The sequence below is a fragment of the Dasypus novemcinctus genome, chromosome 13 (genome assembly GCF_030445035.2).
Source record: "Dasypus novemcinctus isolate mDasNov1 chromosome 13, mDasNov1.1.hap2, whole genome shotgun sequence".
Lineage (NCBI taxonomy): Eukaryota > Metazoa > Chordata > Mammalia > Cingulata > Dasypodidae > Dasypus > Dasypus novemcinctus.
Window position 1 is genome coordinate 25,339,427 of NC_080685.1, and position 25,351 is coordinate 25,364,777.

Genomic DNA, 25,351 nt, shown 5'->3' on the forward strand with positions numbered 1-25,351 from the left:
GCAGGGGTCTCGGGCTGCGGCTCGGAGGCCCCGGAAGGCCGTCGCCCCTGCGGAACGAAATGGAAAATGTGGTCACCTCAACGAGAGCCTGACACCCTAGGGGGCTCCTGGGAGTCACAGGTTCCCTTTGCGCATCCAGCGCTCCCGGGCAAAACGAAGCTGAGACCCTCCTCTTCTCATCTCCAAATCCCCCAGACCCAAATTCAGAGACCCCCCTGTCTCGGCAGTCTTCTTGTGCTCTCTAAATGTACAAGGCTAGTTTTATTTTCCCATATGTGCGGGTGGGAAGGTAAGTCGGGAGGTGTTAAATGGAGGAGTGAAGTCCTTGAATTGGGAAGAAAGGAACATTCCTTCTCCTGAAGGCCTTGAATTGGGGAGAAAGGAACATTCCTTCTCCTTCCCATTGTTGATTTAGGGTTAAGACTTTTAATCCATAAACCTAAAATAAAAGCAGAGGGCAATTAACTGCTCATTCATTGCACCCCCTGCACTATGGGGGTGCTGGAAAGACACTGGGAATAATTCTCCAGTCCAATAAGCCTACGAGATGCTTTAATCCTCTCTCCCTCCCTAAAGTGTTCTGGAGCCTATCATTTGAATTAGCCGAGTCAGGCTGGGAGGGAGAGGGGGCGGAGAGTCCTTCCGCTCTTCTTAGGAGGGGCTGCATTGCAGGGGGAGACTGAGCACACCGACTCAGTCACTCTAGAGGGAGAGGGAGTGAGAAGACAAAGCCGTCAGACTCTTTCTCCAGTCCAGAGCACACCCCGGAGCCCCAGAGGAATTCCCTCCACCTTTGGAACACACTAGTAATTCACTGATAACAGGTAAAATAAACCGAGGGGAGGGAGTAGACAGAGGGCAGGGGGCTGCAAGGGGAGAATAGCAGCTTCTTTATGGTTAGGCTGAAGACCCCAAATGAGGATGAGGTAGGGGGACAATTCAAGAGGAGAGAAGAGTGCGCTCTGAATAATGGGTAGTTATTTGATCACCGTTTTGCATCTCATTTCTAAGATCTCCATCCATACCTTGCTATCCTTTACACAAACGATTTCTAACAATTCTACATATAATTAGCATCTCTCAGCATTTACCTCATTTCAGATATCTGTTTTCCTATAATTTATTGTCCTGTATATTTTAACATCTTCAGTTTATTATCTTCCTTTTCAAGCTATTATAATTTGATGGGTTTTTTTTTTTGATGAATCTTTAGTCCTACTGTTTTGCTCTAGCCTCTACTTATCTATATTTCCAAATTCTTCTCAGTGTTTTATTGTTGTTTCTATGCTCACCCCCAAACTTATGTGTCTCCGTAGGAGGGAGTTTTGGGGGAGGGGTATAGCGTAACATTGAGAGTAATCCTGACATCTTTTTCAACGGTTTCCTTCTCCCTATCTCTCCAAAGAAAGAGTCAGCTAGAGATAGGAAAGGTGGGCTCTCTCTGTCGGAGAACTGCCTGATCCATATTGAAATCAGTTCAGCCCATAGGAACTAGGTATGGGGACAGATTCTGTAAAAAGATGTTTATTTGCATCTCAGTGGAATAGGTGGGGAACGACATGGCTAAATAGGAAAATCTGAACTCAGGCTGAAGCACACATGAGGAGATGCCAGACAGCTTCCATTCCCCTCTACCACCACCCCTCGCCCCTCCCCTCCACCACTCCCCACTATGGCTGCATGACACAGCAAAGCCCTGTTGGGTAGGCCCTGAGGCTGATTAAGGCCTAATGAGGGTCTGGACAAAGAGTAGGTCTTTTTAATGTGTATATTCTCTCATCATACATCTCTTAAGAATATAGAGTGGTATTTAGAAATTACCTTTGACTAAAACCTTTGGATAATTTAAAATGAAGGATAGTGGGAAGTCTTTATTGAACATATGCTGTGGTACAAGGTACTATCTAAGCCCTTTAAGTAAATGAAAGATGTAAAGTAGCACCCATGCCACCATGAAGTACCAGTACAGAGCACTGGAAGAGCGGAAGGGGAAGGTAGCTGAAAAGGGAACTTTCACAAAATTTGGAGAATTTGGAAATTAAACCCACGGTATGTTAAAATGGAAATTTCATTACTGATTTAATGGGTATCTTAACTTCAATTTTCTGTATAATCTTATCTTTTGACTTGATTTTAAATGCCACATCTCCTTGGATGAGTCTTTCTGGAATGCATTTACTACTCTGTACATTTCTCTGGACCACTGTTATAGCTAGAGATTATTATAGGCCTTTAATATTTTGTAAAAATTACCTTAGCTTTTGCAAAATGAGCTCTCCCAGACACTCAGGGAATTTTTATACTCTGTGGGCAGTTTTTATACTCTGGTTATTAAAAAAAAAAAAAAAAAGTGAGTCTGTCCAAGAGCTTTTACCCATTCTCAGATTCTAGCTTGCTCTCTACTGAGTTTTGCATTTTCATCATTAAGATTAGAATCACACACTAACATCTGACTCACTGAACATCTGTTCTTCAAGAACAAGGAATTCTTGCAAGTTTTGAGACTATTGGTATAGGGTTATATAAAGTTGTACGTGATCATCTATGAACAATACATCGAAAAAGGATCAGACTGGGAATCAAGAGATCTGGTTTCTATCTAAAGAGGCTGGAAGGCTTCACAGGTCATCAGACAATTTCTAAGGTGCCCTCTACTTTTACAGTTCTATGATCCACCCCTACCCCCCACTATGATTCTATTTTTTTAAGAGCCTATGATAATGAATTATGCTAAGCTCTGGGGTGGGGATGGGAGTGCGCTCCCTGTGGACAGAAATCTAGGGTTTGCTTCCCAGGATGTGTTTGGTCCCTCACCCAAGCAGGGTTGGTTAATAGCTACAGCCATTTTCTCTCTCTCTCTGCACACATGCTCACAAATGACTTGGAGATGATCAGACTGAATATTGTAGGATGATGACCTCACCTTTCCAACATGCTCCCCCACCCTGCTCCAGTCCGCCCCACATCACCCTCCTAAGCAGCTTCTCTGCTGAGTAATGCTCAGTTTTCAGGGTTTATTTTGGAGCTGAGCTTGAACCTGACTAAGAAGGAAAAGAACAAATTAGAATTTGCTTTTAACTTTAAAACATCCTACTCTACCCACTCACCATTCATAAAGCCCCTATACTCTCACACATAACTGTTCTAAATTAAGGTTTTATTTTTCTGCCTTAATAGAGACATTTCACATTACATGGGGCATTTCAGAACTTATTTAAGGCCACTATTTATGAGTCTCAGGCCTGGTAAGAGCCAATGGAGTGTGTTGGAGGGAGGCCTTTAGAAATGGGGTTCTATTTTTGGAGATGGGAATGTTCTTTCTCCTCCTTTGGGAACATGTTAAGTAATACTCCTTGCCCCTTCCCTTGGCTAGGAAGCAGCAGGGTAGAAGCTGCAGGGAGGTATAGCCATATAACATCTGGGTGTGGGTAGGATGAGCAGAGAAGGTGATAGAACTACTCATTAAAGCATGGGAAAGTGTCTCATTCTGTTAAGGGGAACTTTCCCTTCCAATCTAAACTTTGCTTTCCTTACCAGGAATTTCCAATCCATTTGCTCTTACTACCATCGGGTATATTTTAACATTGAAATTAGAAAAAAAAGAGATCCTGTCATAGCATAGGAAAATTCTTCTAACACCTGGAATTTGCTCTGAAGGAGTGCTAGGCCAGAAAGAAATTGATAGGCTGTTAAGGCATATCTGTGGGTTAAAAGATGGGAGTGGCAAGGCATTAATTGTATTTAACAGTGAGGAAAAATTAGTCACTGTTTTTTTTTGGGTGCGGAGCCCAGGAGTTGTGGAGAAGGTACAGAGAAAGCAGACTAGCTTTTACCCTCCGGGAGACTCCCATGCTATGCTTGGCGGGGTGGAGTTTCTAAGTAAGCAAGGAAAGGCCATGGGCCAAAAGGAGGTTGATATAACATGAACACTGACAAATGGTTTCTTTCTAGGGAGCTATGAGGGACCCTGTGAGTAGCCAGTACAGCTCCTTCCTTTTCTGGAGGATGCCCATCCCAGAACTGGATCTGTCGGAGCTGGAAGGCCTGGGTTTGTCAGATACATCGACCTACAAGATCAAGGGGAGCAGTGTTGGCAAAATGACGGGGCCAGCAACTGAAGCAGAGCAGGAGAAAAACCCTGAAGGCGATGCCCTCCTTCAATACAGCACCTTCAACTTCTGGAGAGCTCCCATTGCCAGCATCCACTCTTTCGAGTTGGACTTGCTCTAAAGCCAAAACCTCTCTCCCACCACCCTGCTCTCATTGTCTTCCCTTTCAGTCCCTTCCTTTACTCCCCCCCTTTCCAATTTGAATCTTGCTCTCTCCCCTCCATTGTGTTATGGTGGTGCTGATGAATCTGCCAGAGTTGTATTTATTTATTTACTTACTTACTTTCTTACTTACCTCCCTTCTGTTTCTCTCAAGCCTTCAAGTCACAAAGTAAAGAGTTCAAGCAACTTAGTACTGGGTTACAGGGATTCCCCTTTCTTCCCAGACATTAACTCTAGAAAACAGACCTGATGGGGGCACCAAAGAGTAGCACAGTAGTGCAAAATGGAGGTTGATTTTTTACTCCATTTTATCAGCGTCAGAGATTGCTCAAACTTTCTTAATGGCTTATTCCAGGCCAGTAAAAAGCATTTCTTCAAGGGTTGAATGAAAGCCTTGGGACTTTTAATTTGATATTATTTGCTCCAAAACAGGATTTCTAAAAGGCTAAGGTAATAAGACTTCCGTTTTTTGATCCCTGCACATTCTTGTAATACACTCTTTTCCTCAGAGGAATTGGGAGTAATCAAAGAGGTAAAACAAGAAGAAATAACACATCATGGAAAATGAAAATGAGAAATTATTGAATCATTTCAGAAATAGCAAAGGTCTCCCTCAAAAAATGTTCCTTTTTCATGCCTACTCACTTTATAACTGTGCTTCTAATTGTGGTTTGAAAAATTGAGGGAAAACACTCAGATTTCAAATCTCAAGATGCAAATCTTGCTGCCTATTATAATCTGTAAGGTTTTGAGTCAGTCTTCTAAAAGGCATAGTGTGTCATCCTTAGTATTTTAGTCTTGCCCTCCTGTTTTATTTGCAATGTATAATCCTGATCAATGGGCCACAGGCACAGTTCTTTAGCTACTCTGAGATTATGAAAACAACCACATTTTGACCCCACACTCTGCCCCTGCCCCTTCCAAAGTTATTGTTGCTAATCTGTGCTGCCATTTACTCATTTATTTAATAAAGACATTCAATCCCAGGACTGAATTCTAATTTTTCTCTCTTCACAGGGAAGCAGTCTAGATTTCAGAAACTGGCCTTGCTTTCATATTCAACATATATGTATGTATGTATGTATGTATAAATTATTTTATTTTGAGGTACTGGGACCAGGGATTAAACCCAGGACCTTGTATGTGGGAAACCGGTGCTCAGCCACTGAGCTACAATGCTTTCCTGAGTTGGCTTTTTCATTTGTTTGCTTGTTATTTTGTTTTTAGGAGGCACCAGGGACCAAACCCAGGACCTTCCTTGTGGGAAACAGGCACTCAACTGCTTGAACCACATCTGCTCCCTTCAATTTATACGTTTAATCTTTCTAATATTTGACTTTAAAGAAGAATGATTTGAATGGCATTTATACATAAAAGAGGTGAACTTCAGGTTGAACAGGGAATAACTAGGAAGGGTGTAATCAACTCAAAATTAGAAAAATATTTAGGGAGAAAAGACTGCAACCAATCACTCTTCTAGGGCCCATCTGCTTGCCCATTTGACTACCTACCCATATTATATTTCTAACTTACCTCATCCAAAAAACTATTTGAAACTTACAAATAGTTTCTGTGCCTACTGAAACTTGACAATATACCAGTAATGAGAAAAGATTCCTACTCTTAAACTTAAAAAGAGAACCTGTACATACTAATATGACTAATACTGGGCAATAGGCTTAAATACTGAAAAAGTGAACAGAATTCAGAGAAGAGGGAGACATGTCCATCTCCCTCCCAGGCTTTAAGAGGCCCAGCAACAACAAAAGCCAAAAGCCAAAGCCTAATGCAAGGGGGCCAGGGAAGATGTGAAGTGTCCTTCTCTATTTACTGATTTTTTTTTTTTTCGTTTTCAGTCACAGAACCTTATTTCTAAATCAATATTAAGTACTCAGAGATTAATGCTCATAAAACAAAAAAGAACATAAACAGTTATAGTTGTCTGTGTGCTACTAATTCCAGCGGCCAAAGAGAAATTCTAAAAATGCAAAACAAATGATGTCCCTGAACTAGAGACAAATTAGTCTTTTTGTTGTCACTGATCTTTGGGTTTCTTGCAGGAACCTGACTTCCCATTTAATTGCCCTCTGGTTTTAACTATCAAGCATTCCTTTTCCTAGAGGAAACTGACTAGTAATAAATATTTAAGTATAATTACTTTATTATCTAATATCATTATCAATAAATAAGAGTGAAATCCATTACTGAGTGAGGTACAATGCAAACTTAAGGGTTTTTATCTTTTGTTCACTGCCATAACCCCCAGGTTGGAATAGTGCTTAATGGTGAGTCAATGGTTTATTGAATGAAAAACACCTTAAACTTCACCTCCACTTATTACTCTTCCCATCTCAAATAGTTATGAACTTGATCATGCTCCAGTAGTTACTAGTTTAGGGACTAATTCAAGCAGGGCTAGCAGATAGCTAATTCATAAGGCTTATGCTAGTTTAGGGACTAATTCAAGCAGGGCTAGCAGATAGCTAATTCATAAGGCTTATGCTAGTTTAGGGACTAATTCAAGCAGGGCTAGCAGATAGCTAATTCATAAGGCTTATGCTAGTTTAGGGACTAATTCAAGCAGGGCTAGCAGATAGCTAATTCATAAGGCTTATGGCAAAAGCATTCAGGTTCCTAAAATCATCTGGACCAAGATAAATTACCTATACAAACTATCTCACACCTACCTCTGGAAGAAGCAAATTCATTTTAAAGTGAAAGAAAGAATCCACAACATACTGCATATCACTCCTTCTGCAGCTATTCCTAGCTTGGGAAAAAACTTTATTTTCCAGCTTGTTTCACTTCTCCTTGACCCTCTACTTTCTTAATGGCTGCTTTGATAGCCTCTTGGTTATCCAGGAACTGGTGAGGTCCAACAGCATGCAGGTTTTCATCCAGTTCCAGGAGAACGGGGACACCAGTTCTAGGAAGGGTTATATTGATAATGTCTTCATCTGAGATACTTTTCAGATGTTTCAGGAGTGCCCTCCTGCTAATTCCATGAACAGATATCAGAATGGTTTTGCCACTTAATACTTCAGGAGCACTCCTTTCATTCAAATAAGGAAGAAGTCTCTTAAGTTTTCAGATGGTGAGAGTTGATCCACAGGCAGGACACACACTTCATACCTGCAGTCATTTTAGATTTCATGGTAGTAAGGATGAGACTCACCAATTGGAGATGGATTTTGTGTGATCTGTGTATCTTTTAAAAATAAATTTTAAAAAAGAATACTTAACATTTAAAAAAAAGGAGATGGAGTCACATTGTATCTTCTTCAGAGCCTCACCTATTCTTCCATGATTCAAAGCCATTTTCTCCCTATTGGAACCAAGCCTCCATAGTGAGACGCTTTTAGAAGCCAGCTTTCCACAGGACCTCTTCTTGACTGAGCTCTTCCAGGATCAGCTAGACTGTGCGGATGGATGGATTAAGAACAGATGTGAACACAAGATCAAACTCAAAATTTAGCACTTGTAATTGCTTCCCACAGTTCTGAGCTTCCTCTTTCCTTCACTCTTGAGTTTCTTACCCACCCAGCTAAAAAAACAGTTCTCCTTATTCCAAGCACCCTCTCCATGTCTTAGTAAGTTTATACTTGGACATACTGATGGCTAAGTTTTCCCTGCATTTTCAAATGGGTCAGTGTTCAGTGATAGCAATACACCTGCAGAGGCCACTAGCAGCAGCAGCAACAGCAGCTTCCCCGGGCAGTGGGCAGCCAGCACCTCCTAGGACTCTTCCAACTTCTCACTGTCCTTTAATCATGGCAGCTGGTGGGTGGACAGCAAGGATCAACTCCTTGGTGAATAAAATGACTGTTTTTGCAAACTGTATGCTTCATCCTTTTCCAGCCCTTCTGTGTTAGGGAAAGGTAAAAGGCAGATAACTCTGCTGAGGAGGAGCAATGAAAAATTACCATCAGGTAAGACTTAACAGTGGGCAATCACCTGCCCAAAGTGGTACAAGGTCTAGTGCTAGAAGATACCACCCAACACCTGACCACCGCATGCTTCGCTGACCCCTCCCCTGGACAGTTCCCACTAAATTGTGGTTTTCAATCCCTGTTTACAGACCAATGAAAACGTTGGGACTTACAAGTCCTCATTTACATGGAGGGGGAAAGAAGGGGAGCCCAGCCTTATTGAAACAGTGCCCCTATCCCCAACAGTTGCAACTCCTGCAACTCACGGGCACGCCCTCACTCCCGTCTTGTGTGCTTTGGCTTTACAATAAATTCTGCTGCTGCTGCTGCGTGGCAAGTCCTTGAATTCTTTTTCGCTACTGTAGCAAGACCCCTCCTATCCTAGGCTTTCTCCGAGACCTCCCACAGCCTCTCCAACATCACCACCAAGTAAATAACCCAGTCATTTGTTTCACCGTTCGCCCAGACAACTTGGCTGTGAGGTCCTTACATTCAGGCTGTAGCTGGTAATAACGTGCCAGGCACCAGAGCCCAATTCATGTGCAAAATCAGAAATGTCCCAAACAGCATCACCCGAGGCCTGGACAGGGAAGCAAGCTTTGCCCGCTTCAACCCCAAGGTCCATATCACCCCACCCCACCCGCCAAGCAGCAGCCCTGAAGGAGGATGCAAAACTCCAGGACCGTACAGAACCCGATTCCCACTCCGCGGCTCGACGGGTTCTTGGCGCCAAAACAAACCACGGAGGTCCGTCCCCTACCGGAACTATATGACACGTAATCAAATAATCCTCCGCCTCGCTAAGTAGTTCTTCCAAAGATGTTTTGGATACATACTTTTTCACCTCAAAATATCTTCGACAGATAGGAGGTGAATCTTGAAAGTGGATCACTCTTCTGGTAGGGCGGAGACACGAGCTTTCTAATCATTTTGCCTTGATGGATTCCTCCGCTAGACAGCACTCTCGCAGCGCCCGCACTTCCGGGTCCGCCATTTTGTTGCCTCCATTTCTCCACGAGGGGGGGTTAAAGGCCCCCAAAATATGCATATGTGAAAAGGCCAAAAAGTAACCGTCACAGACAGGGACTCTTAGCTAGAGAAGGAAACGGGACCAAACTGGCGGGCTCGGCGAAAGCGCAGCCGGCAGCGTTCCGGACGAGGAGGTGAGGGGGAAGAAGAGATGCGTGAACTCTGGCGGGGGTAGGGGTGGAGGTCAGAGTTGGAAGGAAGGTCGTACCCCTTCCCAGTCCCGGACTTCTGGGTGCGGGCACACTGGCGCCCCCTCACCAGAGCGGGGGCAGCCAGGGGAGGGGGACGGAAAGGGAGGGGATGCTGTCGGGAGGAAGGGGAGGGGACTGGGAAGAGGTGAAGGAGGTGGGTGTAAGACCTCGGGCAGCGGAGCTGGACCCAGGCGAGCCGGGGCCACAGAGGTGACCACTAGGGGGCTGCCCCCCTAGGCTGAGACGTTGGCTTCCTACCCCAGATTGACTCCCCTCTTCCAGAAAGAGAGGAAGGAGACTGTGGTGTGAGGAGGATATAGGAGAGAGGGGGAAACGGAGACTCTAATTCTCTGCTCTCAGTAATAACCAAGGGCTATTCGTGAGCTCAGGAATCTGAACTGGAGCAGTAAGGGCCTGCCTCCGGGGCTTGCACAGTTGTTTGTACAGCTGGCAGCCCGGTGGGGACATATGTAATGCAAAAAGAACCATCCCCCCCCCAAAAAAAAAAAGAATTTTAGATTCCTCAATTCCAATTCACTTTCCCGTTAGCTTTCTCCTATTCTTACAGATTTCCTTGCGCCAGCGGTACCCAGCAGAGATCATCCTATTCCTCTCCTTCCCAGAAGGACTTCTCCCTAGGGTCTCTTTATTTTTTTAACGTCTATGGAAAAAGATTCTATGGCTTACCTTCAACAATTTAACAATGTTTTTGGCCATTTGGGACCATATTTTCTTCGTGCCATTTGACCTACCAAGTCCAGTCAAATAAATGTTCTTAAGCATCTGTTTTCTTACACGCTTTGATAACAATGAAAGAGCTGCCCCACCCAAATTCTTATATAAACAAAAGTAATTATTCTGTGTTAATACCGTAGAGTGCTTTGTAGTCAAAAGCTCAAGCACTTCATAAATTTTTACAACACACTTACTGAAAGGTCTCATGTATTTGTTAGTGCGGGAGCGCTTTGTGTTATTCATTTCCAAAATCCCAGTAGGCAAGTAAGACCAGGTTCCCCCCCCCCCCCCCCTTTTATATATAGGGAAAGTGGAGGGCCCTGCAGTAAGGGAGGATGTTTTCCCTTTGTTAGTAATCAGGGAGCTATTCTGTCCTCTCATCTATTAGGCCTCATCTCTTTTCTGGTGGTACTGCTAGCATTGACATAGGACACTGGGAGAATGGCACGTAGTCCCCAAAAATACTTTTATTTAAAAAATACATGTTACTTTTACTTGAGATAGATGCTTTGTGTTAACTCAGAAAAATACGAAGGCTAGGGGAAGAAAAGAACCTTGAAGAACACATTGTAGAATAGGTACTAAAACTTTTCGTGGCCTAGTTAAAGAATGGGATGACGTATATTGATTAGGTCATTTGCCATTCAGTGGTCCTGATGATCCACTGCTTGCAAATATGATTAAAGAAAAGTGACTGCCCAAAAATATTTTGCAAGAGTTCATATGCTGAAGACACCAGTTGCAGTTTGATAAAAATTGACTTATTTAAAGACTCTTGTTTTCCAGCAGTATCAGCTTCCCAGGAGTGAAAAGCCAACCAGATTTCTCTTTAAGCAGGTACCCCAGACCCAAACTGAATTGTGTGTGTGTGCGTGATAGATTTTAAACTTGAAATTTCTATATCTGGGTAGATTTATCCTGCTTCATGTCAGCATTTTGGAGCAACCCTGAATAGAGCATTCTTTGTGATCATTGTTTAGGTGTTTAAGAGTTTTCTATGTAGTTCAGTTTGAGAAAATGTGATGGAGTCATTTTTGGTGAATAAACCACCTAAAATTTTGTTCTCGTTTTTAACTCTTAGTAATAAAAATTGAAAAGAAGATTTGATATTTTAAAAGGAAAATAACCGTGGAGAAATGTGACACATCATGTTAAGATTTTGGTATAATTTTTTCTCTAGCATTTTATTGATGCTTGGATCAGATTATAAAAGTTCACATTCTGCCCCTGAACATACTGAATCAGAGGGTCTCCACTGGAGCCTTGAGTATGTTAATTTTGAACAAAAACTCTTTATGGTCTCCTGGACACCCAGTTTTGAGCACAAAGTTCTGTAATATAGATAAATTATATCACAGAGTGGCAGAATGATTTGCTAAGCCAGTGGTTCTCAAAATTTCTGATTTCAGGACCCCTTTAAACTCTTAAAAATTATTGAAGACTCCAATGGATTATATCTATTGATATTTACTGTTTTAGAAATTAATTTTAAAAATGTTTACTTATCATTTAGCTTAAAATAATAAACATATTACATATTAACATAAATAGCACATATTTTTGAAAAATTTATCTTCCCCCAAAAATAAAAGAGTGGTATTATTTTATACATTTTTGCTTATCTCTTTAACTTCTGGTTTAATAGGAGACAGCTAGATTTTCTTATCTACTTCTGCGTTCAGTCTGTCGCAATGTGTACTTGGAAAAGAGGAGTCGTCTAATAGCTTTTTCAGATAATTGGGGGTATTCTTTGATGTTTCAAAAAACTCTGCAAATAATAATTTCTTAAAAGTTAGTTGTATTTTAAAAAAGTAAAAATAATAGATTTTTTAAAGTTATTTGCAGGGGAGTGGAGGTAGATCAGTGGTTGAGCACCTGCTTCCCATGTATGAGGTCCTGGGTCCAATCACTGTTACCGCCTTAAAAAAAAAGTTGTAGTAAAGAGTCCAAAACTGTATCAGTGAAGTTTTTGTATTCTGTTACCTTAAAACCCACTGGTCTGTCTTTCACTTTGCATGATTCTTTTTACCCATGCATGATTTTGTAACACTATACATTAGTCATTTGGAAAATATTGGTCACCAGATTTTGAAGATCTTCCAAATGTTAGTGTATTTTATTATTCAGTATCAAACAATCACATTAATTAATATCACTCCCAATTTCATCAGAAAAGTCTTTAAGTTATAGCAAACTGTTAAGCTTACAGTGGTGGGTACAGGTTTTCAAAAATTCTCCTTTTTGCTTGAAACCGCAAATTGTAATTGGTAATTAGCAATAAATACTGTTTTCCTTGAAGTAGCAGGTTCATTTTATTCATTTTTAGGAAAACGTCTGCCATATACCTGAATCTCAATATCCTTAGTTCTTCTGCCCATCGGTCTTTCATGTGAAAGTGGTATTCCATGAAAAAGTAATTATTTCAACTTGGAACTTTTCCTCAAGAAAACTATTATATTTCAGTATGCAGAAGTACTTTATGCATATTTCTCATTTCATCATGCAGAATTTATAAAAACTTATTCAGGGGTTGAGATTTGATAAAATTAATAATTTTTACTGCTTTATCAAGGACATTCTTAAGTGGAGCTGGCTTTTTTTCCTCCCTGAGAGTATACAGAAGTGAAGAGTACAATGAGTAGTGAGTAATATAGTTTGATATGTGCTAATCACACACTTTTTAAAATTTTCACAATGTTATCATTCGTCATGTCCACTTAATTCTATATAGTCAAAGGACAGAAAAATATATATCGGAAAAGCTACTTGACAATATGTTCCAATTATATTAGGGAACTCTACAATATGTTTCCATACTCCATTTTTATAACCTATTACATCAATATATACTTTATTTACCAAATGTATTTCACTTTTTACACTTTGAAATATTATATTAAAATGAAAATACTTACCTGAAAGTAAATGGTTTTAAACTGGGAGAACACAGAATCATTCATAGTGGAAGATCTTGCTATCCAATAAATGTGTAAGAAAAAAATTTTAAACACAGATTTGTAAAATATTTATTCTGAGAATTACTGTAGGGGAGCAGATATAGGTCAAGTGATTAAGCAGCTGCTTCCCATGTATATGGTCCCAGGTTTGATTCCAGGTACCTCCTAAAAACAAGACAAACAGCAAACAAACAGAAAAAAACAACTCAAGGGAGTTTGTGTAGCTCACTGATTGAATGCTAGCTTCCCACATATGACGTCCCGGGTTCCATCCCAGGGCCTGATACCTAAAAATTAAAAGAATTACTACATTATTAGTTTCTCCAAGTACACCCAAAATTACTCTTACTTAACTCTCAACAATTTTAGGTATGTGATATTACTGTCTACACTTAGATTTAAAATGAAATAATTCCTATAAATGCCCCCAAAGTACAAATTATTTTTAATACTTTTGTATTATCTAAGTTAACCTACCTTTAAATTCTGCTTGACACATTATCACATAGAAGCTTAAGCTCCATTGATAAACATTATAGTGTGCATATATGGTACTTGCACTTGCAAGTGCACGTGCACCATCAGTGTAAAAGTTAACATAGTGAAAGAGGCAAATAATATCTTAGTATTATTATAATAAAAATAGTTTTGATTTAGTGGATCCCTGATAGAGTATCAGTGAACACCAGGTATCCATGAATCATACTTTGTGAACTGCTAGACTAAGCAGATAAGTGGGCAGCAAGGGTTTGCTCTCTTTAAACTTTAAGTTTATTATATCTTTACACCATAGTCAGAAGGTAAAAACAAGGTTAGCCAATGCAGTTTGATTTAGAAACCTTGATGTGTACTGTTTTGTTATACCATCCAAAGACCTATAAACCTCCAGAAAGAGCAGTTGCTAATAAGGGATCCTGTAATTTTCATCAAGTGGCAGTTTCACTGTTGGGCATCCTTCTTGCTCCCTGTTTAAAGATCAGGGTGTATGTTTTATTGCTTTGTACTGTATTCCTCAAAATATTGTTCTACCCATTGTAATTTCATAGAGATGAAATGCTATTTTATTGATTCTTGAGGCTAGAAAGTTGGAATTAGAAATATTTGGGGAGTATTGCACATATTTTCCAAGTATTTTTCTTGAAATTGAAAGTGAGAATCATCCTTTAAGACCAAAAACTTTTGCAAATATCTGTGTTCGATGAGGTAGAAAGGAAGTGACCTACCAGTCTGTCAGCTTGAGAAATATCTTACATATTCAAGTATAAGAGTCTTTTTAAAAAACATTTTACAGGCAGTCTTCCTTGTGTTTGGGTTATAGCTTCCTGAAAACTTTTGTTCCTATGCATAAAGATGTCTTTGGTGGACTTGGGGAAGAGGTTACTAGAAGCAGCAAGAAAAGGCCAAGATGATGAAGTAAGAACATTGATGGCAAATGGCGCCCCATTTACCACAGACTGGGTAAGCTTAGTGGAAAGTTCTCTTAATTATTCCCAACATGTGTTTTTACTCTTCTTAAAAGCCAAACAGACTTAGTTGATTTTTCTTTTTTCCTTTCTGCCTTATTCCCCCATAAGAGTTTTATTTTCATTGTCTTCTCTGAATTTGGTTTTCTTTATCTTTTCATTTTCCAAATTGAAAGCGTCTCCTGTGGATATATAGGTGGTAATTATAAGGTGTTATGTACTTGTGATTTTCTTTAATGCTTTTTAGAGTGTTTTCTAAAAGTTTAATTTTCTCTTGAGTATACTTGGGGTATAGGCTTCTGTAATTAGCTAGAAATTCAATAAAATCAGCATAATAAGAGCGTATTTCTAACTAAAAAACTCCTTGGTTCTGTTCTCTAATATGTTCTGATAAATAAGAAATAGTTAAGCCATTTTCTTTATTTATCACTCTTAAAAAACACTGAGGAAGGTGTAATTTCATGAGCCTAGACAGCCAACAGAGCAGAGAGTTTCCATAGATCCAGGTACAGATTATAATGAGGGCTTTCTTGGCATCCAGAGATTTTGTAAGCACTGCCTACATTTAATAATTTGATGAGTACACATCCTCTGTTCTGGGGTGATTAAGTCAGAACTTTAGAGGCCAGCAGGTTCTTAACACTTCAGAATAAGGAAGAAAGGAAACCCATGAGATAAGTATTTCTATAAGTAAACCTGAAAAGAGCAATGTGAATTAAATCCAGTCAGGCAGAGAAACTGAATATATGAAAAGCAAAGAATAAACTAACTAGGCTTAAAATAGCACAACAAAAAGAAAGATATCCACCAAAATAGATGCCAGTAGATGACTCTTAGAAGATTTAAGTTGAGAGGACACAAACTTGCTTGTTGTTGGCCCACCATTGCTAAGTTTTTATTGCCCTTTCATTTCATCAGTCTTTGTTTGCTTTGTTCTACTGTTGCAACACACTTCTATTCCAACCAATCAGATTTGTATCCCAAATTCCACATGTAACTTTCTAGTCTCTGTCCTTTTTCTAAGAATTATTTTGAACCTACCTCTCTCTTCCTGTTACCCCTGATTCAGAATTCAGTCCATTTCTTTACCTTCGTCTAAGTTCTGCTTAAAATAATAATGTCCTTCAGGGAATCTTGTTAAATCCACCTGACTTAAATCCATTAAACTAGCACGTATTTAATGAGTGTTACAGAGGGGGGTAAGGGGTATATGGGAACCTCATATTTTTTGAATGTAACATTTAAAAGAAAATAAAGAAGAAAAAATTAGTGTTATATTATTTTCCTTTTAGTATATTGTTGATTTTTAAAATTAAATCATTTCTTCAGTCCTATATATCCAACCAGATTCTCTCTCCAAGGACAGGTACAATAGGATTCCCCTTTTGCTCATTTGAATCTCTCCAGTAATTATCTAGGACTCTGCACACAGTAAATATTCACTCAATATTATCTTCGCACAGCTTGGAACATCACCCCTCCACCTTGCAGCCCAGTATGGTCATTATTCCACAGCAGAAGTGCTCCTTCGAGCAGGAGTTAGCAGGGATGCCCGGACCAAAGTGGACAGGACCCCCTTGCACATGGCTGCAGCTGATGGACACGCACACATCGTGGAACTCCTTGTTAGGGTAAAACAAGGAGTGGTGGGCTGTGTTGGGAAAAAAAAAAAATTTCACTTCCCTGTTTTCTTACTTGAATGGGTGGTAGAAACCTGGGTTGGGAATGATTAAGTTAGGATAGTTTATAGAATTCAGTTGCATCTCTTTCAAGAGTCAGCATGGCTATGAGGAGTTTGTTTTCTAATCTTTTAAAGGCTGAACAGACTGTATTGATTCTTCATTCCCTTTTTGCAGGTGTTCACTTATGCCTATTTTTTCAGGCACTCAGCTCTCTGTTAATTAATGCAACAGAAATCTGTTCTTGTCCCTTTCCTTTCCCATCTGTTATAATTTCCCAGTGATGTCCTTACAAGACCCACTCATTGAAAGCATTATGTCTTATCAGCATTCAGGAAAATTTGAGAAATGTTTTCCCTTTGATATTCATTAAACGTGATCTAAATTTGAATATGTGTAATCTTTCTGGAAATCTTCTGTATTTGGTGATGGGATCTTGCACCTGTGCTACTATAACCAGTGTCTATTTGGAAAAATTACTTTTTATGTGACAGAATGGTGCAGATGTGAATGCCAAAGACATGCTGAAGATGACAGCTTTGCATTGGGCCACAGAGCACCACCATCGAGATGTTGTAGAGCTACTTATTAAGTATGGAGCTGATGTCCATGCTTTCAGCAAATTTGATAAATCTGCCTTTGACATAGCCCTGGAGAAGAACAATGCTGAGATTCTGGTCATCCTCCAGGTATACTTCAGTTGAAGTTAAAGTTTTTTTATAGGAGCGGAATCAAAACTGGATTTTCCTTATCTTATCAAAGTAGTATTTCAATCTGTCTCAGTTTTGTGGCTCAGTGCCACTAGTATCTTTAAAAAAAAATAGAATAATATTTTCTGAAACCCTGAAATATTCATTGATCATAAAGAATAATGTAATGGCCAATTATGAAAATTTCCCTTTCCAATTAAGCTGACTTGGGACAGTATTGAAAGCAACTTTGTGTTTTCTGAATGAACATCTATGGATATGAGCTAGCACATAGCTCTAAAGCATATTGGGTCATAAGAAGCCACCTCTAAATTGAAATTTATTAGCTGCAATGACTTCATTCATTAATTTCTTAAGCAGGCACTTGTATATCAGGCACTGTTCTAGTTTGGGGACATACAAAGACTAATAGGGGAAGTGGATGTGACTCAATCGACTGGGCTTCTGTCTACTACATGGGAGGTCCTGGGTTCAGTTCCTGGTATCTCCTGGAGAAGGTGGGCAGGTGCAATGAGCTCACACAACAAGATGACTCAATAAAAGAGACACAAAAGAGGAAAGACAATGAGAGACATAATAAAACAGGAAGCTAAGGCAGCTCAGGTGATTGAGTACCTCTCTTCTACGTTGGAGGTCCTGGGTTCAGTTCCCTGTGCCTCCTAAAGAGAAGACAAGCAGACACAGAGAGCAGACAGCGACTGCAAACAAAGAGGGAGGAGGGATAAATAAATAAACTAAATCTTAAAAAAAAAAGACTAATAAGACATAGCCCTATCCTTGGAGTGTTCACAGCATGATGGCACAAAAAGGCAGGAAATAAAGCATTACAGAACTACATGATAAATAGATATGTATCAGGTGTTACAGTAACACAGTGGAGGGAACATTAATGCTGCTTAAGGGATGCCTTAAACTATATGTAAAATTTGATCTGAGTCTTAGAAGTAAGTCAGGCAGTGAGAAAATGATATTCTGGGCTAGGAGAAGAACAAATCAAAGAGAAGTGTGTTAGTGACATGGAATGTTCAGGAAAGTACTCAGGGAAGAGTAATTCTCTGACGAGATTGGGAAAAGGAAGTGAAGTTTGGAAGGGGCAGGAACTAAGGCTTGAGAGACAGGCTGGGTTCTGAATGTAGCATGGCATCCTAAGGAGTTTGGACTGGATTTGTTTAAGAAAAATGACTGGATTGTAGCACACAGACTAGAGAGAGAATGCAAGGCTAAAGAACCATTTAGTGATTTTCATTAATCCAAGCAAAAGCCAATGAGACCTTGAACTAAGGAAGTGATAATGGAGGATAGAAGAAAGGACAGAGGGAAGCGAACTTGGCCCAGTGGTTAGGGTGTCTGCCCACCACATGGGAGGTCCACGGTTCAAACCCCGGGCCTCCTTGATCCGTGTGGAGCTGGCCCATGCACAGCGCTGATGCATACAAGGACTGCCCTGCCCCGCAGGGGTGTCCCCTGCGTTGGGGAGCCCCACACTCAAGGAGTATGCCCTATAGGGGAGCTGCTTAGCACGAAAGAAAAGTGCAGCCTGCCCAAGAATGGCACCGCACACGCAGAGCTGACACAACAAAGTGACACAATAGAAAGAGACACAGATTCCCGGTGCCTCTGATAAGGATAGAAGTGGTCACAGAAGAACACGCAGCGAATGGACACAGAGCAGACAACTGGCGGGGAGAAGGGGAGAGAAATAAAAAAAAGAAGAAAAGGGACAGATACAAAAGGAATTTAACAGTAATCAGAGAATGCATAATCTGTTTCAATTAAAGCCCTTAGTCAAGGGGATAATATATGAAAAATAGATAGCCATGGGTGAACCTTGAGTGAAATAAGACACAAAAGGACAAATATTGTATGATTCCACTTATGTGAAATACCTAGAATATGCAAATCTCTTGTAGAGACAGAAAGTAGATTATAGGTTACCAGGGATCGGGGGGAAATGGGGAGTGATAGTTTAATGGGTACAGAGTTTCTGTTTGGAGTGATGGAAAGGTTTTAATAATGGATGGTGGTGATGGTAGCATCATATTGTGAGTCTAACTAATATCATTGAATTGTACACATGACAGCAGTTACATAAGGAAACTTTGTGTTGTATATATGTTATCACAATAAAAAATGTTTAAAGTTAAAAAAAAATGTACGTGGAAATTTTAAAACAAGAGGAGGGGAAAGTATCACATAAATGTGTAGAGTAGTTATCCCTGAATGGGGTTGGAGAAAGTTGCAATTTGGAGGGGCACCCAAGAGAAATTAATGATGTACTAATTCATATGTGGATTAAGGAAAAATGGATGTTTTAATTTGTTATTTTAAAAAAAATCTACTCATACATTATATGCCCTTATGTATTTGTGATATATTTCATAATAAAAAAGGTTAAAAAATAAAATAAGATTGAGATTTTTAAAAATAGCCATTTCTGCTACATTTTCAGAGTTGGTTTGGTTGGTTGGTTTTTCCTGACAGATAGTTCCCATAGAAAGGTTATCTTCTTCAACTTTCAGTTCCTTGTTTAGAGTCCCTTTCATAAGTGGACTATTTTAGGAGTGATAATGTAGAAAACTGCATCTGAAAGTAAAAAATGTATATAAAATAAAGATAAGCATCTTTTCACTGAGATTGAACAAATATCCCTGGAAGCAAAAGTAGAGCATATGGAACTAGACTTTGAAATCTGGCACTCATTTGTTTGCTTGTTATATATTCTCTTAGGAATTTCTTCAGTTGCAGAATGGAACAAGTAGTTGAACAAAACTCTTGAGAATATGTTCCCTGCAAGGAATAGGGGCTCTTCTGCCAGCACGTTAATTTGTAGATAATTGATCATAAAATATTAGTGCTGGAAATTATTTTCTAGACTATTTAAGCCAATTCCCTCATTTTTCAAATGTAAAACCAAGATCCAGAGAGGTAATGAATTGTTTAGAAATTTTTGCAGAAAATACACCTTTGCTTTTCTCAAGTAGAAACATGATTGGGAAAGCAATTTAACATCTCTGCCCTGGTCTGAAAAAAACAACAATCTTAATTACAATTCTGAGATCTCTGGGACATTGTGTGCCATCAGAACTAGTTCTACTTAATAGAGCATTGTGAAGTATTGGTGGTGGGATGGAAGAGACTGTTTAATAACTGTATAACTAAGCTAATAATTATTCTGACTTTGAAATATTCTGCCTTGTTTGGTAGGAAGCAATGCAGAATCAGGTGAATGCTAATCCCGAGAGAACCAATCCTGTGACTAACTCTGTGAGTATGGCTGCTCCATTTATCTTCACATCTGGAGAAGTTGTCAACCTTGCTAGCCTTGTTTCTTCAGCCAACACCAAAACAACCTCAGGTAATGTTCTGATAATATGGCATTTATTTTAGACTTAAAAATTAACAGAAACCCAGGTTTTCCTATGAGATGAATGGATAATCTGTCTGAGACTCACTCCTTTATTATAATAGTCCCCCAAACAGAAGCTTTATAACAGATCTAAAGCTAATAACCTTATTCTTTCTGGGAAGAAATATTACTTAAACCAAGGGAAGAGCAGACAGAGGGATTATACAAGGATACTTATTGTCATGATTACAGATCAATCTGTTGAAAGGTAATGCCTGATCCCAAAATGAAAATATAACGGATTTTCAATAGGGTACTGCTAAGGAAAATTGTTAAATATTCATAGTGTAAAGAGTAGCAAATAAAACAGAAAAAACAAACATAAGTAGTAGTTGGACTGCTGACATAAAAGCGGTAACATGTGATTACTTAAAAAAAGATAAAGAGTCTTCTTGGTTTGTCCTTGGAAGCATATATAAAAACAAAATAGTGGGAAAAAGCATGTGGTGTTGATCTTTTGAGACCTGTATGTTTTTAATAAAAGCTTCACTATAAAAAGGAGCAAATGAGTTTACTTTCAAAATCTCTTTTCAAATATTTGTTTTACAATGGAAGAACTTGTTTCCTCATTTAAATAATTTTTCCCATTGACTCTTGGTTTCTTTTTCTGTTATGACTTGGATTTAAAAAGAAAAATTGTGTTCCTAGTTAAGTTTGAGTAATAGCAAAAGGATAATGAATGAAGTATTATTATTGAGAGGCAGTGTGGTAAAATAGAGCACATCTATATTATTGGATTCAGAACTGGCTTTAAATACTGGTTTATTGATTGGCTGCTTGGCTTTGGGAAAATTACTCATGTAAACCTTGATTGCTTATCTGTAAAACTGAGATATAATAATGCCTATTTTATAAGGCTGTTGTGAGACTTTGAGATTTTATATTGAAGCAAGTCTTCGATAATAGCTATTGTTAAATGAAAATAGACCTTCTTAATGAAAGTTGACTGTCAGGACCACAAGGGGGCAGTAGGGACCTTTATTTTGTAGGCCATCAATATTAAAAATTAACCACTTTGGCCTTCAGCTGGATGATTAAAAAATTTTCTCCCAAAAAAAAATTATTTTTTTCTCTTAAATCAGAATGTTCACATTTTGGTTTGGTAGTGGTTCAGGCCACATTTATTGGAATGAATGCTTTTATAATCCAAAAATCTTTAGAAGTCAATAAAGTTATATATTCACAAACATGTGAAAACAGCTAGAGTTGGTCTGTAGTCTAATTACTGAAAATCTCCAGACTCTGATCTGAAATTTTAGACAAAATTGAACACATTCAGGAGAGAGATTCTTTGCCTTGGTTTCCATAGGCCAGTAACGTGTTTATCATGTTTTCTGTAGACCTATTCTTTTTTTTCTTCTCTCTGAATGTTGTCAACTGCAGATTAAAATTGCGAAACCATCACAAGATAGAGATGACCTCCCCAATGTCATCTTACTCATGAAGCATTTCTACCCAGCCATCCTCCTTTAGCTGGGTGACCTATTGATGCTAAAAGAAAAAGGAAAAGCTGTAGGACAGATTCAGGTTGTATTATTCAACTAGGTTAAGGATTTTCTTTTCCTGCATGTTAAGCTGTTAGCAGACTTCTTGTTTATTATCATTCAATAATATTTTTAAGAAATAACTGAAAATTACCTTAGGATTATCATTTTGGTGCATATTTTTGATACTAAACTCCAGATTGTAAAGTTTGCTTTCAGTTTTCCATGTGTGGCAAAAGGTATCAGTCATCATCAATGCTACCATGAAACAGCAACCATTTGGGAAGGCAAACTAATTTAAACATTAATCAACACAAGATGCAGTTTTGAACATGCATTTCCTGTTCCTGCAAAATTATAAGATGCATTCCACAGTTAAATGCATCTTATGCATTTTCCTAAATCCTGGCCTAAAGAGTTTATTTATAAAAGCCACATTCCAAATAGGTCACAGAGTCATCACTGGTAATGACTTCTCCCTTCCAAAAGCAACAGCATCCACACACATTTTACTTTAATTAATGTTGAGTTTTATATTGAGGAGAAGGAATTGATAAACATTCTTGACCAATAAATGTGCTTTATTTTCCTAGACTTCACTGGGATGAGTTTAAAGAGGTAATTTGCATTGTCTCTTATAAGTGTCAACTGTGTATATCAGAATGCTAAATTTAATTTTTCACAAGTGTTCTTTCTTCATTTTGCTTTTGAGAAGTTGAGTATTAATCATGTTTGAATTGAAGGGAGCACACTCTTAGGTTGCAGTCATCATTTGCTAAAAACACACAGTGCCTTTCTCATGAATTAGTTCTACCTAGCTATCTCCCTCTTAGCCAAGTGGCCTACCTGATGCCTTGCCTACTTGAACTTTAAATATAAAAGCCTTATTTTGTAATTGCTAGTGACTTAGTTACATTATTCCAACCTCCATTAGGGATGTATATCTAAAATTGCTATTTTTTGTTTCACTTGAGGAAGAGTTTGTGGGTTCTTATGTCACCATTTGGTATCGCAGGCCAAGTGATGAGAGAAGCGTGAATCAAGTAGGAAAATTAGGGAACAAACTATAGCTGAATCTTGCTTTGCATCTAATATTAGAGACTCCTTCTGGAGGTCAAACACTTCTTCTGCTCAGACTGTTCGTTCCCTAGGAAATATATGAGAAAATTAGAATAGAATGGGGATATTATCACTATCTCTGTTCTCATTTCTATTCCCATACTCATCATCCAAAAGCTTTGATTAAGCTGGTTTGGCACTGTGAGGGGTACCATACCATAATCCACCCTTTTAAGAAAAATCTTCTGAAATTGCAATCTATAAGCCAGTAAGTTTAAAGATTACTCATTTCAGAAAAGGACTCTATTCTGTGGAAGAATTCACTATAAAGAGTGCTAAATAGGAGTTTCCTTGAGTATTTTACAAATAGCTGAATTCTTAGTAGAAGAAAAGTTAGCAAGAATCTTTAAGCATAGGTAGTGGGAGTACTCTTAAAAATTAAGAGTACATATAAAAAGGAGATAAGTATACCAGTCAGAGTCCAGTCAGTGGATAAAAGTATATAATAATTTATGTAATTTAATTATGAAAGTTTGTATATAATTTCTAAATATATAATTTATAAATTATATATAATTTTTAAAGAATTATTAACTACTAATAATGGATTAACTACTAAGAGTTGAGGAGAACTCTAAAGAATATAGGAGTTGCAGATATACAGAGCAGCCTCTGTCCTGACAAAGCTTAATCACATGCCAGTTGACAAAAAAGAAATATTGTAGGATCCAGCTTCAGTATCACAAGGCAAAGCAAAGAACGGTGGATTTGTAGTTGAGAAGCAGTAAACTGATAACTGATACAATAAATACCTCTGAAATTATAATGAAATACATAAGGAAGTGCATTTCATTTTCTAAAAGTTAGATTTATGTAAACCTGTTGAGTAACTTTCTGTTCATAAAGTTAGGCATGTCAGGTAGGACCTATTCTCTCACCACTGTTTGGGTTGGGGTGAGACATGCCTTGTATGCTTAACTGCCTTTGCCCATAGGCAGCCTAGGGAGTAGGCAGCACTCTTGGTCTGTTAGCTGCTATTGTTCAACATTAGTAATGCCAGCAGAATGATCTGCTGAGAATGTAGTCGCTCTGTACCAAGAATATTAATTTAATCAGCTTGAAGGGAAAACTTTTTAAACCCTAAGTTTTGTTTTGTTTTGTTTAAGCAACACAATAATTGGTTTATATCAGTTTGGATTAAGGAACAAGGTTAAGGATATTAGAGAGAAAAACTGGGATTTTGATTTAATAAGCCATTTTTAGTTTGTCTCGATTTACTCTCTCCGCTGGACCTTATTTGCCTTTTTTACTGAAATAGGTGACCCCCATGCCTCAACAGTACAGTTCTCAAATTATACCACCTCAGTGCTGGCCACCCTTGCAGCTCTTGCTGAGGCATCAGCCCCCCTCTCCAACTCACACAGAGCCACAGGTAGGTAAGGGATATGTGCTAGGTGAATCACTATTTTCTTCTTTTGTTTTTAAGTCTCCAGCAGATTTAATTTGCATGAAATAGTAAAGAATTATGATTAATCAGAGGCACCTAAGTAAAAGGAATTTAGAATCATTGAGCACCAGAAAGAAAAGGTGCTATTCAGATAGCTGAATAATATCAGAGAATGACAGGGTTATTCTTGTGTATTTTTGTAGTTTCAAATTTGTTTGCCCTGACCCAGTTGCTTCACATTAAAATGTTAGGTCTTATATTAGCAGGTTTTTTTGAGATTTCTATGTTATGTTTTGACTGATGCTATCATAGAATGATTCAAAATAGTAGCCTAGATATCTTACATTAAAGTATTAAAATATGTAGGACTGCTGCTTTACTCATTGTCATATCCGGTGTGCTTCAGATTGGCTTGCTTTTATTTTTACTGGAGATACTATTTTTGCATCTCCAATGGAGTTGGGCAGATGCATGCTGTATAATGCCCTTCTGATAGTTAAAACAAAAACATTCCAAGACACTGAGCCAGAGCTAATGGTCTATGGGGAGGGGGCAAGGGGGAGAAAGGCTCCACACAGATAGGGACAAATAGCTAAATCGTCATCTGGGAATCTTTCTGGGACCCTCTAGAAGTCTGCTCCGTTGTAAATGAAAGCAGATTGTTCTGATTTCTTTCTGCCATTGACATTTGGGTGGTGAGAGCATTCTTGCAACTCCGTTTTTCCTATAGCAGCATCATAAAGTATCTACTCAGATGTGTATAAGTTAGCAGCACAGCCGAGAGGGAAGCGATGGATTAAACTTGTCCTTGCTATTTTAATTGATTTGCTCTTTGAACTTGGATAAATCACTTACCTTCTCTAGGTCTGTTTCCTCATTTCTAGCATGATGGTTGGATTAGATTATATCTATCAAGGGCCTTTCAGCTATCATAATCCTTGGTTTTGTTTGAATGCTCTGTTTCCATTGAATGCCTTGTTTCCATGTTTTG

The 25,351-nt window shown here is 38.8% G+C and overlaps 1 protein-coding gene and 1 pseudogene across 5 annotated transcripts in view; one reads left to right on the forward strand and one right to left on the reverse strand.

Moving 5' to 3' along the window:
* Positions 1–7,016: 7,016 nt before the first annotated feature.
* LOC101431648 (bisphosphoglycerate mutase-like) lies at positions 7,017–8,209 on the reverse strand (annotated as a pseudogene).
* Positions 8,210–9,028: 819 nt separating this feature from the next.
* Positions 9,029–25,351, forward strand: part of GABPB2 (GA binding protein transcription factor subunit beta 2) — a 28,312-nt gene continuing 11,989 nt past the window's right edge. The window contains exons 1-6 of one of the 5 annotated variants that reach the window (XM_058275349.2): positions 9,029–9,363; positions 14,431–14,570; positions 16,039–16,206; positions 16,749–16,943; positions 20,169–20,319; positions 24,232–24,345. In XM_058275349.2, coding sequence (XP_058131332.1) covers positions 14,463–14,570; positions 16,039–16,206; positions 16,749–16,943; positions 20,169–20,319; positions 24,232–24,345 — 736 coding nt within the window. In that variant the 5' untranslated portion in view covers positions 9,029–9,363; positions 14,431–14,462. The remainder of the gene's footprint in view (positions 9,364–14,430; positions 14,571–16,038; positions 16,207–16,748; positions 16,944–20,168; positions 20,320–24,231; positions 24,346–25,351) is intronic. The other 4 variants (XM_058275348.2, XM_058275345.2, XM_058275344.2 and 1 more) reach the window with 4 other exon arrangements.